Genomic DNA, 15,190 nt, shown 5'->3' with positions numbered 1-15,190 from the left:
TAATGCATGTATTTGTGTTAATAATTAATAATATTTCTCCAAAATTAATAAAATTGCACTCAGCATTAGCATGGATCTCCTAAGTGGAAAGAATGAAGGAAAGCCCTACAGCCAGAAGCTGTTGCAGACCAGGCCTACACACACACACACACACACACACACACACACACCTATTGGCTACTTCTGTGTTCCTTCCTAAAAATGGAAGCCCAGGGAGAACCTAATCAAGTTTTAGATGGCAAAGCGCAATGCTGGCATCAGGACAGAAGCCCTGGGCTTGGGCTGCTCTGAGCCAGAGGTAGGATGCTCTCTCTCCAGTCTCTCCAAATCTCTCTATTTTTCTAATGCCAAAGCAGCAGCTCTTGTGGCTGCTTGCTGTTTCCAGAGGGCCATGAGGCCAGGTGCCTGGTGAATGTACTGGGACATGTGTCCTCTCAGCAGTACAGGTGTTTGCTTTAGTGTGAGCACGCTAACTGCTCCATCCCATCACCACCACCAGCAAAGGCTTTGATTGTTGGAAGATGAACAGCTTCCCTTTCCCAGAGTCAGCATACGTTTGCATGTCTGAGAGCAGAAATGTGTGAACCTCACACAAACTATAAGAATTCCATCTCCAGGGCCACAAGTGAACATGGAGCCGCATGGTACTCCATGCAGAACCCACCAACTGCATGTCTGACAGGCTGAAGGCTTTGAGGCATATGCAAAGACAAACCTCTCACATGAACTCCTCCAACACTCCCCGTCCTCCACCTCCCAGAACACAGCTTGGTTGTGATGACAGGGATGCGATCACAGATTACACTAAATAAAAACTGAAAACCACAATGACAAAATAATGTTATAATATTAAAATAAATCAAATAATATACTGCCATTATTCTGATACAGAATTTTTACACAGCAAATTCGGTACATATACAAGAAGTCAGGCAGCCCATTACAATAAATGTCAGGGTTCCTTTTTTAATATAAACTACATCTTAATACATGGTTTGGGGTGATCAGGTAGTTTTACAGAACTCCAGTAACAGCGATGTTTTCTCATCTCAGAGTATTAAAATAGCAGAGTCTTGTAATGCTTTGAGTATTGAAGTGCTTTGGTTCCGTCTGCCACTTTTTAAAAGTGTAAAATCTACATCTATTGGTTAAACGTTTAACATGGAGGTGTGCCTAACTTACAGATACAGTTATATTAACCAAGGAGTGAAATGGAAAGGTGAGTTTTTGGTAATTGTCATATGCTTCACTCCGTACGATTATTCAAATCTCAGTTCAATTCAAGCATTCCAAAGTGTAAAAACACAGCCAAAGTTTTCCAAAAGTGATAACAATTGTGGCTGGTTTCATTCTGAGGTTAAGCTGGAGCCACACAGACAACAGGACTGTCCAGCAACAGAGCTCCCGCTCTCTGAAATGGGCACTGCGCAGCAAATCCCACTTCACCCACCCCAAAATGAAAGTCCTTCAGAAAACTTTGGCCACTACAGCACAGTACAGCATCTTCACTGTGATGTTGGTGAGGCAGGAAAGGATGGGAGAGGGGTCCCCAGCGAGTACCTTGCTCGTCACAACAAACAGAACACAGGCGGCTCCTCCTCACACCGAGCAGCTCCTGCTAAAAGAAGACGTCTTCTTTCCTGAAGTCTGGCAAACACCTGAACTTGCTGGGTGATGCCCGTGTGCAGGACAGGCTGGGGAGGCAGGGGCAGGTATGGTGCATCCGCCGCCCTGGGAAGGGCACCTGGAATGAGGAATGTGGGTGTCAGCAGGGCACGGCCACAGTGGAGCTGCAGTACGAGCGCTCAGAGAGCAGTGCCCTGCAGCCTGTGCCACCAGCAGGATGTGGCACCATAGGGTCCCCCAGTGGCCCACTCTCCCTGCCCTGTATCCCTTCCCACGTCCCTGCACCTTACCCCAGCCCAGCCTGGGTCACCAACTGCAGAGCCTGCAGGAATCGCACCTCTCCGCTGCCTGTGCAGCACAGACCCTGCAATCATAGCTCTGCTGCTGGCAGGGCTGACTCATAGCAGCCTCCGGCAGCTTAAGTGATATGTTCTAAACCCTCCATGTGCATAGCTCTGGGTTTATGATGGATGATAGCAGCATGGTAACACAGAAACATGGGAGGAATGCAGGGGATGTGTGCAAGATGCACAATAGCAGTGATGCCACCTATGGACATGCTGCAAAACCTGCCCCATGATGCCATCTGTTTGCTAATAGCCATCAAGTTGACACCATCTAGTTGCTGAGAAGGAAAGCAGAAGGTGGGGAGACAACCACCAGATATCTGAAGGACCCCTGGAAGTATCCAAAGTGGTGGTGTGGCCATGGAGTCACCACTGGTGGGGACACAAAGCCCTGTCCCACCTGGTCCCAACCAGGATGGAGCTGGAAGCTCCAGAGCCTGAGGGTCTGCTGTCTCTATCCCCACCAGGGGTAAGGATGCTGTAATGTTCTGCACTACATCACAGGGTCTATAACCACAAGGGCTATGACCATTTGCAGTTGCAGCCCCACAGCCCAGCCCTACTCACCCGGTGGCTCAGAGGATGGCACTCCTCTCCTACATTGCCCATCGGTGTGCACATCCGAAGGCTGCGGATCCATAGGCTGACAGCACAGCACATCCCTCCTCCGCACTGCTGGTCTCTGTCGCAGGCCTGTGGTTCCAGAAAGTGGAATTGTTTATTCTGTTTGCATAAATACCTTCCACCCATAACCAGATCCTAAGGGAGCCCAGGGAGATGTGAGGACACCATGGAATCCAATCTTCCAGAGAAGCTAGGAATTGAAATTTCCCATAAACTTAAAGACTTCTAAAAACCTATTTCTTCTAGCTTCTTATGGTAATGCCTGATGGTTGAGTGCCTTTCAAGTGCAAGTGCTTGATAGTTCTATTAGCAAACTGCAAGTGGAGGTAGATAAAATACAAGTTTGAATAGGGAATACAGCTGTTACCTAGAATTACATGTAACTAAAAGAGGTCCCGAATGTATAACAGAAAATTCTTTGTGTGAGTGCCCATACCAAAGAAAATGTGACTGGGGTAGCACACACCCTGCAAGGGGGAAATTAAATTATCAGTCACTTACCCAACACGTTTTGTGGCTGAGATAAGCACAAACTAAAATACAAGCTACTGGGTATATTTCAAAAACCAGAAGCCATGAAGTGCAGTTGACATATTAGGGCTTGGAAGCAGGTTACTGCACACCTTTCTCTTCTCCTTTATGACCCAGAAGACCATCAGACTGTCAATCATACAGACTCATTGCCAAAGCAGTGAGAAATTCCGTTAGTTAAAGGTTCTGATGATGCCCCAGCAGTAGGGTCAGGCAGCTCGCTGCTCTCATGTCTGGCAGCAGGACTGGGAGCCCAGAGGCACTGCCAACAGGCAGCTGCTACAAATGTACTTAAAAACTGAGGAATGCTGTGCAGCAGGATGGTCACTGAGTCAATACCTACAGGTCTCACCTTGGGATCTACATGATAAACGCCAATAGATTGCACTCTGCTGAGTAAACATTGCACTGCTTCAAACAGCAATGCCAGATCAGCGAGTAATTTAGGGAAAAGCTGTTGCAATTATTGTCAGTATGTATGTAACCCAATGGCCATCACTTCTCCTCAGTACATAATGAAGCAAAGAGCTCCGTGCCATGAGCGAGCCCAAACATGCAGAGTATTTACTTAAAAGAATAGCGTGGCCGTAAAACTACCAATGCAGCCTTCCAGGTAGGTAATGCTTGCTTTCTTTCTCTTCTCTCTCAAAATATAATAAAATTATCCCTCTGATGGTGTAATTTTACCCTAGACACAGGACTGGTGGTTTGGGAGTCACTCTGCCCACAGCAGAGCAGTGCAAGGGGTGCAGAACAGTTAGAGGAGAGGCAAGCAGTGCTGAACAATGCTATGGTCTAGAACTCATTCTCATACACACACATTCATGCATCTAGCAGAGTTTCTAAGACTCCCAAAATGACGAGCTATTAAAGCATGCATCCCCAGGGCTGCTGCTCAGAGCAAGCCACAATGTAAGTGCACCCCGACCCTCCTGCCGTGCTCTGGGCACAGCTCATCCCCCCGCAGTGCCCCATTTCACACAGCTTTGTGGAAAACGCAGCCTGAGAAAAAGTCCCTGAAGAAATGCTGGCTCCAAAGCAAGCGGAAATCAGCACATGAGCTGCCACAAGGTTCCGTTTGAGTCTTAAACTGCAAAGGAAGAGCACTTTGTCTCAGAGGATATGGATGAGAACACGTATGTCAGCTTCCACCTGAGATTTCCCTATTCGTTTGGAAGCCAAAAACCCATCAGAGCAGCTTGAGCAGAAACACGCTGCAATAGTTACCAACGTAACATTTCTAGTACAAATGCTTTTGATTTTTGAACGCCGTGTGTCTTTAATCTATGATTCAGAGCTTCGCAATTATTCAATTTATTCATTACTCTTTAGAGGTGCAGCCACAACCTTAACGCCAGGCTAACCGTACACCGGTCCTCGTTACTCGAAATAGGGCTGCTGAAAAGGAACATTCGTTCCTCAACTACGGGAAGATTCCTTCCCGCTGACACTCCGCTCCGTCCCGGGAGCTGCTCTGGCGCCTAGAGGACATCCGCAGCCCGCACGGCCCCGCAGCGCCTGGTGTTTCCAGCAGCCATGGGAGCTGCCGAAAGAATGCCAGAGCTGGGTCACCGACCCAAAGCAAACACGAGAAAAATCATTTCACTTCGGAGTGGTGCAACGCTTCGGGTTAAATAACGTCTTTGGGGAAAAAAATAAAAAAAATTCTGAAGCAAAGTAAATCTCAAGGCTAAACACACAACAACAGAGCGCTCGCTGGCAATGAGGGAAAAAAGCAGCACGGTCGTACTTTAAAAAATAAATAAATAAATAGAGCAGCGTTTAGCGGTGCCGGCAGTAGCGGTGCCGCCGTGCGGACACACGGCTGCGGAAGCCGCGCGCACCCCGAGCCGGGCAGCGCCGGGGGCAGCGGGACGGACGGAGCCCCCGGCCCGCCGGGAGCAGCGCCCCGGGCACAGACTTCGTGCTGCGCATCCTTCGGCGCAGCGCCCCGCTGGTCCCACCGCCACCCGGACATCTCTCATCCCAGGGAGCCCCCTAAGTTCTGGTGTCGCTCAGCGCAGGGAGACCAGCAGTTCCGCTCATTCCCAGCCCCAGGGAGACCCGCTCGTCTCTCTGTCGCTTACCCACACAAGTCCCAGCGCTACTCCGGCTCCACACAGCCCCGCGACCCCCGTCCCGCTATCGGTTATCCCGGAGACGCCCAGCCCGGCACCCTTTCCCCCCGCACAGCCCTGCGCCCGCCGGCGCGTCCCGCGGTGCCGTCCCGGTGCCGTGCGGAGGCGCTCACCCCGGTGATGACGGCTCCGCGCCCCGCGGGCAGCAACGCCAGCAGCAACAGCAGCGCAGCTCCGCGCAGGCTCCGCATGCTGCCGGCCCCCGGCCCCCTGCGTTCCCCGCGGGCGCGGCGCGGTGGAGCCGTCCCGGTGCCGCCCCGGCCGTTATAAAGCTGGGGGCTGCCGTGCCGCGCCGTGAGTCACCCCCGCCCTGGCAGCGCCGCGGGACGCCGTGCGCACCCCTCCGCGGGGCCGGGGCGAAGCGGGGGGGCGCACCCGCGGTCGGCTGGGGACAGACCGGGGCACGTCGGGGGGTGTCCCGCCGGGTGTCCCGCCGGGTGTCCCGCTGCGGCCGAGGGACATCCCTGGGGCTATCGCTCAGTGGGTCCCGGGGGACGTCCCACAGTAACTGAGGTCTATCCCAGGGAGCATCCTATTACAAGTAGGGAGCATCGCGTGGCAGCCAGATGACATCCCAGGGGGCGTCCTGCGAGATGAAGGGAGAGTCACACAGAAGGTCCAAAGGGACCCTAGAGCAGGTGGGAGACCATGCTGCAGGTTAGGGCACATCCTAGGCTAGCGGCAGCCCAAAGTGGCTGGTGCCAGTCCGGAGATCTCTCTACTCCAATGCCCGAGTCCTCTCTGCTTTTGCTCCTGTAGGCTCCGTGGTTCTCCAGTTCCCCCCGGTCCAGCTTTGGAGGAAGAAATGGGAGGAGTGGGGTTGGGGGTCCTCGGCACTGCTTCCAGCCCCAGCACCAGCGCAATAGCGGATCACCTCTGTGGGCTGCCGAGGTGTAGGGGCTGATGGTGCTGCCTTTGGGAACCTCTGTCCCCTCTGGAGAGAAGACAGCAAAGCACAGTGAACGTGCGAACTTTCAGAGAAGCAGGGAAACATGCAGAGCTCCCTTCTGTGCCCCTCACTGTATTTTTGTCTCTATTTTCTTTTCCTTATTTTTCAACTCTCTATGCTTATTTTCACCTTTCCTCTAACTCCATCTCCATTCCCTTTCTGCCTCCCTGTCCCCACGTCGCCCATCCCTCCTGGCCACCCCCTCCGCTTCACCCCTTCCCACACGTAGCTCCCTGTTTTCTCAGATTTTTCAAATTCTCTTTTTCCAAACAGGAAGGATGAGTCTTTGCGCAGCCCGTATTTACACGAGTCCTGAAACAGTCTCATTCTTTGGCTGAAGTGAGGCTAAGTGCAGCTGAAGGGGAGCATATAACGCACTTATTGTCTGGGCACAGCCCCGCTCCGCTCCGCCCTGGTCGGGAGCTGTCGGATCGATTTGTTGGCGGCACCCCCGGGGGGGGTCGGGCTGTCTGGCACTGTTTGCATTACAGACGCGGCCTTTTTGGTGCTTATGGCTATTTCGTAAAAGTGCACTCAAGACAAATACTGTCTGAGTAAATGGAGCCTCACTCCAAGGATGCTTTAAAAGCAAATTGGGATAGGCCAATTTTGACGCACAAAAAGTATTAAAAATAACTGGGCTGGATTTGTGGCTGTTGTAAGCCCATGTGGCTGGCTTGAACTATCACCAGTTGAGCCAGCCAAAGGGACCAGTGTGTTTTAATTCTTATTTGTATCCTAGAAACAAACAACAACTAAATAAATATAAAACATGAATTAGTATTTCCGTAACGCCCAGGAGGTCAGTGCTGTACCCCAGAATGGCTGCAACAGACTTAACAACATTCATCCTGATGCCACTCTTCTCACAACCAACACACTCTAGAGCTTGTCTGCTATTAGAAAAGGTCTTACACATCTACATGGCCTGTAGGTGATTGCAAAATTGGTATGAAAAATACATCAGGCCCAATTGAATGGCTGATGTTCTAAAAACAGTCCAAGCCTGGGAGGTAAATCTCCACATTTCAATGCTCTCACCCCCCTTGGGGCTTCTGTGGAGCTGCACCTTCGGCTGCTCAGGAAGGATTAAGTTTCAAAAGAAGGAACCCCAAAAGCCCAGTTTTCAGATCACCTTTCTAAATCCACTGAATGTCTCCTATTGTAAAAACTCAAACATCAGAATTAGGAAATACCATTCTGAAATACCCGCTCTATGTTGTATTTGATACAGTACATTGACGATCATGTAAAAGACCTCAGCTCTTGAAGATCCCTATTTTTAGCTCCCAGTGGGGTTGGTAGCTCTCTCTCCTTGAAGCCTCAGTTTCACTGAAAGCCAACTGTCTGTGAGTAGGCATTCAGATAATTATTTGGCCTATTCAAGTGATAATGCACTACAGGGTTTACAGGTTCCTGAAAAAAACTAAGAATGGGAATAAATCAGCCATCTAAAAAGGCAATTTTCTCATAAAAGAGCTGAGAAAAATCAGATAGTGTGAGACAGGAGAATTAACTTCTTGTCCTAAAAGCTCTCTTAATAACAACAGTATGTAATTTGTTTAATCTTTCACACTATGTGTCAAGCAATGGGTGGAATTCAGTGCAAGTTTGCTAACTCCAGAATGGGAACAATAGCATCACCTGTATCAGGTGCTTCCATGGACAGGCACAGGGCCATGACCAGCCCTCCCCAGGGCTGCAAGCTCTACTTTTCCCTAAAGACTGCCTCAACTGCACTCTGTATCTGCAGCAGAAAGGGTCCAGGATGTGCTGCCCACAGGCACCTGTGTGAGGTCAGCACGGATCTGCCCCACCACGGACGCTGGCCACCAGGAGGGAACAGCTTGCAGCCCGCAGGCCAGAGCAATAGCCATCTGTTCTGTGGTTACCACACCATGGACTCACCTCTGGCACCAATTGAAGCAGCTGGTTAAACGACAAGTCTTAAGAGATTTGCAGGTTTTAGGGTTAGAAGAGGGCATTGTGGTCTGGGTTTCTAAATGCCATTAGTGAATACTAAACATGTAGAGCAAACTTGTTTGCTGAACAAGAGCATATCTCAAGAAAAATCAAGCCTGGACTGAAAACATTAAAGACTTCACCACCTCCGATGGCAAACTGCTCTGACCCTGAAAACCTCATTTCAGTTGAATTTCACTGACTTGGAGCAGCAGGTGATATCACAACCTCTAGCACCACAGGTTTCCGCCTTCTGCAAAGAAATAGTCTGAGAACAGCTTCCATAACACCTCAGTGTTGATCCCAGGCCCTCTCATTCTGTTTCTCTGCAGCCAGGCTGTGCCAGCATCACACCCCTCAGCCCATCCCATCCCCAGCCTTTCCCAGCACACCCACAAGCTCCATCAGGTCTCTGGTGTTATTGCAGGAGCCTCCTCACTGCAGAGGAACAGCCACACGGCTCTGCCCTGCTACCTTCACAGACCCAGCGAGACACGAGCGCACCAACAGAAGTGGCCCTGTGAGCACAGGAATAAAGTGAGAGCTGAAAACATAATTAGCAACCAGAAAGCATCCAGAAGTGTTTTCCTTCCTGAGGTCAGATAAGAATAGTTGCGATGAGCTGCTGTTCTGGCGGCGTGTTCCTCTCACTCCTTGTATCTCATTATGCCACTTTTCAGGGCCGTTGTCATAGTAGTCTACGAAGAACCTTATGTAAGAAGCAAGATGATGGTTCCGCAGCTTGTTAAAAAAGAGCATTTAACAGATAAGTGCTAATGTTCTAGATTAGGGATTCTTGCTCCCTTACCCTGCGCTGGATCGTGTAAGAGCATGAATCACTTTGATTGCAAAGTACACATCCTCCCATCAGCTCAGAGTGGAAGATTACAGAGTCTGCTCATGGAACCGTGGCAGCAGTAGACCAAAAATAAAAATAAAAAGCTGCAGTCACACACACAAAACTACCCATTCCTTGTTTCTCATGAGAAATGACTCCTTTGACTTATACCCAGACCGTATTTACACTTCTACAGTTGTGTCACTGCGTTTCCACATTCCAGGCGGCACAACTTCGAGTGATTCAATGGGATTTATGTGACAGGCAGGGACTCATTGCCCTTCTGCAACTTTCAGGTATGTCTTTTTTAAAAATGCAGCCTTTTGCCAAGGAGACGCAGTGTTGCTTTGCAGAAGCTCGCTGGACTTTAGGGAAACATTCTTTCAACCTTCATTCTTCCCACTGATTGCTTTGGGGAGGAAGCTTCTCTCCTTTGAGTGCACACCAGCACGGCTCCTTGGCAGCCCCGTCTCATTGCAGCCAAGCAATGGACACGCTGGGCTGGTGGGAAGGAGATGGAGATGCTCCTGCCATGCCACTGCCAGCCTTGGGATGCTTCCTTCAACTCTGCTCCCACTAGGGATGGGTCATTCATCAGCAGCTCCAGGCCAGAGCATGCACCTGCAGATCTCATCTGCTTTCTGACCCGTGCCTTCAGCTCTACCATAAGATTCTTTTCTTGCACTATCTTTTCCACCTTTCTCACTTCTGTCTTTTTTTCTCTTCCTTTTCTCTCCCTGCCACCACTGCTTAAAGGCAGGGCTTCCACTCAGGGCCGGAGCTGCAGTACCACTGAATCCCTTTTTCTCCTTTTCATCCATAAGTGAGATTCAGAAAGGTGAAAATCGCAGTGAGAAGGCACGTTAGCAAATAGCACGAACTGAAAGCCCCGTGGGGATGGCTGCAAAATGTTTCACCTCACCAGAGCCATCACCAGTGTGAAAACTTCACTCCTCGTTCTTTGAGGATTATAACATCTCTCTGGTGACACGCATCTCTGAGAATCCTGGAGTACTGAGCCAATTGCATGCTCCTGAAACACTCCAGCCATGGCTGGGGTGACAACTGGCATCTCTCTGCCTTCCCAGGCTCACGTTAAAGAACAGCTTTGGATGGGAAAAGGATTAAAACCCTGGCTTGGTAGTGGTTGGTTCTGGGGCTTTTTATGGGCTTTTTTCTTTTTTTCTTTTCTTTCTGTTATTGTTAGGATACAGAAAATAAAGTGCTGACATGGACCTTGGATCTCAGTGTATTGGGGTTACTCAGAGGGAAAGCTGTGGTGTCTTTCTCATCTCCAGGAGGTTAGCATCTTCTCATCTCTCCCAGGGACGCTGGGCTGGGCAGGGACGTGGCAGTGGGAGGCTGTAGGTGCAGCTCCCACCCAGCTTGCAAGGGATGAGTGCAACTTCCTGCGTCACCTATGGGCGAGATACTACAAAGGACAAATGACCCCGCTCAGCCTCCTCACTCTGATCTCCTGCCAGCTCCCATTTCCACAGCCACTAGTGCAAAGGGCAGCTCGTTGTTGCAGAAATTCACATGGGTTGCTTTTATGGTAAAGATCAAACGAAAGCAAAACCCCAGCAATGCAGGCTGGGGCTGGCTCCCTGCCGCAGCAGCGAGCGCCATGCTGGGAAGATGTGCTTCATCCCTTCAGCATCTCTCTGTTTGGGGACATGGACCACAGATGGGGGTGAAACCCAGGGGCACAAGGCCGTGATGTTTTCCATGCCTCTCCGCTCACCAAAAGCCAACATTTCCTGTCCCCAAAAGTCCCACAGAAGCAGCTCTGCCCCAGGCAGCATGGTTGTGGGCATGAGTGAGACCATCACTGAATGAGAGCAACGTATACTTTATTGTTGACTTGACAATATTCTCACACTCTATGGCTCTATTTTAACCCTGTGCTGGAATAATACCAGCAGATAAACCCTGGTGGAAACCAGTCCAGCCACTATACTTGCAAAAACACGTTCTCACACATCCAGTAGCATCATCGGGGTGAGTGGCCCTTTGCCCTGGGAGAGGGGCTGGGTGCTTGCCAGGAAGCAGCCACACTCCCACTCTACAGGCTGCATTATCAAGTGCTGTGTAGCAAATCCCTTTCCAGCACATTGTGTTGAATATAGGGTTCAAGAAGACAGAAGTAAGCCCCAATGTTCAAAATGCTTGTGTTCTTTGAGTAAAATTTCCTCCAAACCCTGCTGAGTCTGAAGAAGGCCCACAGTTGACTTCTGCAGGTGCTGTGTGAGCACCCAGTGGGCTGCTGCCAGCGTAGTGCTGCCATTAGTGCTTTGCAAGTGTTGCCTCTTTCATATTGCTATTAACTCCAATCATGGCCCTTTAATTCAGGAACTCCTTGGTGACCAATACAACTTGGTGCCATGATGTTCGTGTGCAGCAGCAAGGAACAGTCCATCATGTTTTCCTAACCTCATGCCACTACAGAGCCTCATTTCCTAACACTGTTCTTCCTGCAGCAGATAAATGAGGAACAGGTATTATTATGATTGTCATAAGCCCAGCCAGGTTCATCTTGCAAGGCAGGAGGTTTGAGTCCTTTTTCTGAGAAGCACTGAGATATCAGCTTGAGGCCCCCCAGCACACAGCTGCAGGAACTGGCTGCATTCAGACTCAAGGATGCATGGAGCACAGTGGGCAGGTAGTGTTCCATTTCTTTCTAAAACCAGCTCTTTCTAAACCCAGTTGCTCAACTTCCTGCAGCAACGAGGAGTGACTACACTATAGATGAAGAAATATTTCCTTCAGTTTACCCTAAATCCCAGCCAGTGATGTAACCAACAATTCCTTGTTTTGGTGTTGCCGAATGCTGTGATGAGGGTTCTCAATGGATTCTCCAGGGACTACTCCAGGGGATATTCAAAACCCATGTGAAATCCTTTCCATTTTCCCATTTCAGTCCTCATGACAGCTGCCATCACAGTATCCTTACACTTCGTCTTGCCAATGGCAGCAGTTGGAGCTGGGACGCTTCCAGCTCGTTTTGCTACCCTGTCTGAGATGGCATTTTAAGCTGCAACTTCTCTGTGTTTAACAGGCATTGTGTCAAGGGCCCATACCCATCCCTCGTTTGGTCAGGAAGCTGCTAAATGCTTGTTCACATCATGGTGATAACGAGAAGAGCTCCTCCATTTTGCATCTTCCATTACACAACTGCACAAATCCAAATTCCTGCAGCTGACCTTTTCCTTTTCTTTCCTCCTCCTATATGAATGAACATTAATAGCTGAGACTTCCCCTCCTCTGCTCCCTGCTCTGTCCTTCCTGAGTACAGCTCAGAGCTACGTGGTCAATGATTCGCACAGATCTGAAAAAAGCACAAGCAATTTTCATAGATGGGGATTTTACTTTTCCTTAGTGGCATAAACAGGATATTCTGCTCAAAATAAAACTAAATGCCCCAGCGTTATCTATCATGCACATAATATTCTCCAACCGAATGTTCCTTTTTGCATGATGTTAAGCACAAACTCGGGGAAATACAACTTGTTTCAATAGATAAGGAATTTAAAGAAATCACTCCATGCGCTAGCATCTTTATCGACATCCTAAACTTCCCCCAGCAGAAAGCTGCCCAGAAAGAGGACAGCGAGAGCGAGTTCATCTCACAGCATCCAGGAACCAATTGCCTCCCGCGGGAGCTGGGGCTTTCCTTTGGCCTTGGAACCAAGGAACTTGGTGCTTTGGCTGCGTATGTTTATGTTTCCATCCCTGATCCAATGTCAGCTGGACAAAAAAATACAAGGCTCTGGGGGCTGTCTGTGCACAAGGACAAGCTCCCAGCCCACTGCTGCCTGGACAGCAATGCCTGCAGAAGAAATGCTGGCTGATGCCTGGCATCCACGCACCTACCAGCGACACCAGGATTGGCTCTGCAGGAAAAGCTGTAGCTGCAGCACAGAGAAACCTTTGAAGTTGACATTAGTGGGGTTGGAGCTGGTTTGAACTGCGGAGGAGAAGCGATACGAAAAGAAAAGGCTTTTATGCTGACAGTCAAGCTTAAGCCTGCCCTCGCTGCATGCGAAGTGTGAGCTCGAAACTTAAAGAGGGGAAAATGAAAGGGCTGGATTCAGTGGACACACAGCTCAAGCTCGGCTGTCAGGGGAATAAAGCCTTTGATAAAGAACAAATCCCATCCTCAGCTATTCCCACGGGTGGCACCAGCTTCAGCAGCTCCAAGAGCCAAGCTGTGCCACCAAGGCAAGCATTCAGCAACCTCCCATGCACTTCTGCTCCTCCAGACTCACAGGCAGTCTAGTGCAGAGCGTGCCCTCAGCATCACAGCTCCCTCCATGTCCCACCACAGCTCCAGCAGTGAAGATTCATTCACAAAATGTGCATGTAGCAACAGCACGTCACATAGTCAAAGCTGAACCTTGAGAAAGAGAGAGAGAGAAAAAAAAAAGAAAGCAGCTCATAATTACTTGGGTTATATTTGCCTTTCCAAAGGGCATAACATTTTATGTGATTCATTAAGATCAGGGCCTTGGGTATATCTGTGAAGGCCGTGCTGGCAGAGAAATTAATCATCCAAAGGCATGGGGCTGGGTTTGATGGTAGCTCCCGTGCCACCTGGCCCTTGGGGACACTGCAGTGCCAGCACTCAGCTTCAGGCACTGCAGCCCGCAGCCAGCCCCAAAGTATTCATGTTCTCCCCTCCATGACCCTTGTGTTGTTGTGATAGCAATCAAAGCGGTTTAATTAGAAGGAAAGAGCTGAGCCACCGCAGCTCTGCTGTAATGTGGCTTGTGGGTATTTTAGGTCCCAGTCCCCACAGTTGGTGCTTCCATGTAGCAGCCAGGGTGGGACTGGCTCAATGATAGGATGTGCTGGGCAGCTGCCAAGGTCAGGGCTGGGGACTGGCAGCTCTTCTGCAAATGCTCAGGCTGCACCCAGGTGGGTCAGAGCTGGGGGTAAGCAATGCACGTATACAACAGTTGATCTCAGCCATGGTATTTTTGAGATTGTTTTATAATAAACTCAAAGAGCTACTGCTGTTCTATTCCTGCATAGTTGCATGAGTAATTACTGCTGTACAGCAGCCTAACCTTTCGAGCATTTGCATTTCACATTGCATCCTTACTGGGAATAAGAGGTAACTGCACTCATCTGCAAAATGCCTCCGGTAACGTTGATCATCAGGGGAATGGCAGAGTAAGGTGCACGCTGTGTGTGTCACAGTGCCACTTCCCTGTCACTTCAGCTCTGTTTGCTTGTAGAAAACATACTTTTACTGCACTCCCTCCTTCAGTTCTAATTTCCTGCAGGAGGAGCGGAGCCACAGAGGGTTTTGCTTTGTGAGATGCTGCTGAGCTCTCTGACAGCAGCCTGTGCTCCATCAGCAGGAGTTGTTCTCTGTGCTGGGGCAGGAGAGGAGGCCATGAACTGGTGCAAGCATCCCCGGGGCAATGTGTCTTTTGGCACAGGGTGAGTCCCTGATGAGTTCATTTGGTAAGATCTTGCAGACTTTCCACAAACACATTCCTGACATCGGAGCAGAGAGACAGCTCCTAAAACCTTCACAAAGGTGGCATTAGCTCTGTTCTTCCATACAGGAATGGGGTTTGATCCAAATGTTATAGGAACTTTTCTGCACACTTCAATGCCTTTTTGATCAGAAGCCTCGGTCCTTCTGGCACAAACATCCCTCCCCAGTGCTAAATCTCATTAGGAGTTGAAAAGACTGATGGAAACCGCACCACTGTAAGGGGAGGAAGGGCTGGGGTTGTTGCTCTTGTTTCCAGAGCATGAAATAAGGTATTGAATAATGAGTTTTTCTGGTGTTGCTTGAGTTTTGTGGGCAGATTGCTACAGCTGATTCCTAGCCACACACTGTACAAACTCACAAGCAAGCTCCCCTGGTGGCACATCAGGTCAGGAAGAGCCACCCTGGCCTTTTGTGCACAGGGAGGCAAAAGGTACAAGTGCTGAGCTCTAGGGCTGTAACCCCCAGCCAGGTGGTGCTGGCACAAAGCATCGCTGTGGGTGGGATACGCTGTGCTGCGTGGCTGCAGACTGGGCAGGGGCTGCTAAGCAGGCGGGTGCTCTCAGGGCAGCAATGGTCATCCACAAACGCCCCAGAGGAGGAAATAATAACCGCAGACTTTCTCAGTTCAACACCGCAGGGCTGGCCACATTACGACTGAACTTTCCC

The 15,190-nt window shown here is 49.9% G+C and overlaps 1 protein-coding gene across 1 annotated transcript; it reads right to left on the bottom strand.

The window, feature by feature from the left end:
• Nucleotides 1–828: 828 nt before the first annotated feature.
• Nucleotides 829–5,515, bottom strand: PROK2 (prokineticin 2). The gene is made up of 3 exons (XM_072347446.1): nucleotides 5,380–5,515; nucleotides 2,541–2,666; nucleotides 829–1,744 (listed from the first exon to the last, which is right to left on the bottom strand). The coding sequence occupies exons 1-3, from the start codon at nucleotides 5,455–5,457 to the stop codon at nucleotides 1,619–1,621; spliced, it is 330 nt and encodes a 109-aa protein (XP_072203547.1). The 5' UTR covers nucleotides 5,458–5,515; the 3' UTR covers nucleotides 829–1,618.
• Between the last annotated feature and the right edge of the window lie 9,675 nt (nucleotides 5,516–15,190).

This window comes from Excalfactoria chinensis, chromosome 12 (genome assembly GCF_039878825.1).
Source record: "Excalfactoria chinensis isolate bCotChi1 chromosome 12, bCotChi1.hap2, whole genome shotgun sequence".
In the NCBI taxonomy this organism is placed as follows: Eukaryota; Metazoa; Chordata; class Aves; order Galliformes; family Phasianidae; genus Excalfactoria; species Excalfactoria chinensis.
The sequence above is the reverse complement of the archived record's forward strand: the minus strand, read 5'-3'. Positions and strand labels throughout refer to the sequence as shown.

What these genes read in the sequence shown, in the direction of transcription:
- PROK2 (XM_072347446.1), bottom strand. Translation starts at nt 5,457, where the DNA reads ATGCGGAGCCTGCGCGGAGCTGCGCTGCTGTTGCTGCTGGCGTTGCTG. An exon ending in GCGGAGCCGTCATCACCGGG is followed by an intron (nt 2,667 to 5,379) that starts GTGAGCGCCTCC and finishes CTGGAACCACAG; the next exon opens with GCCTGCGACAGAGACCAGCA. An exon ending in GCCATCCTCTGAGCCACCGG is followed by an intron (nt 1,745 to 2,540) that starts GTGAGTAGGGCT and finishes TCCTCATTCCAG; the next exon opens with GTGCCCTTCCCAGGGCGGCG.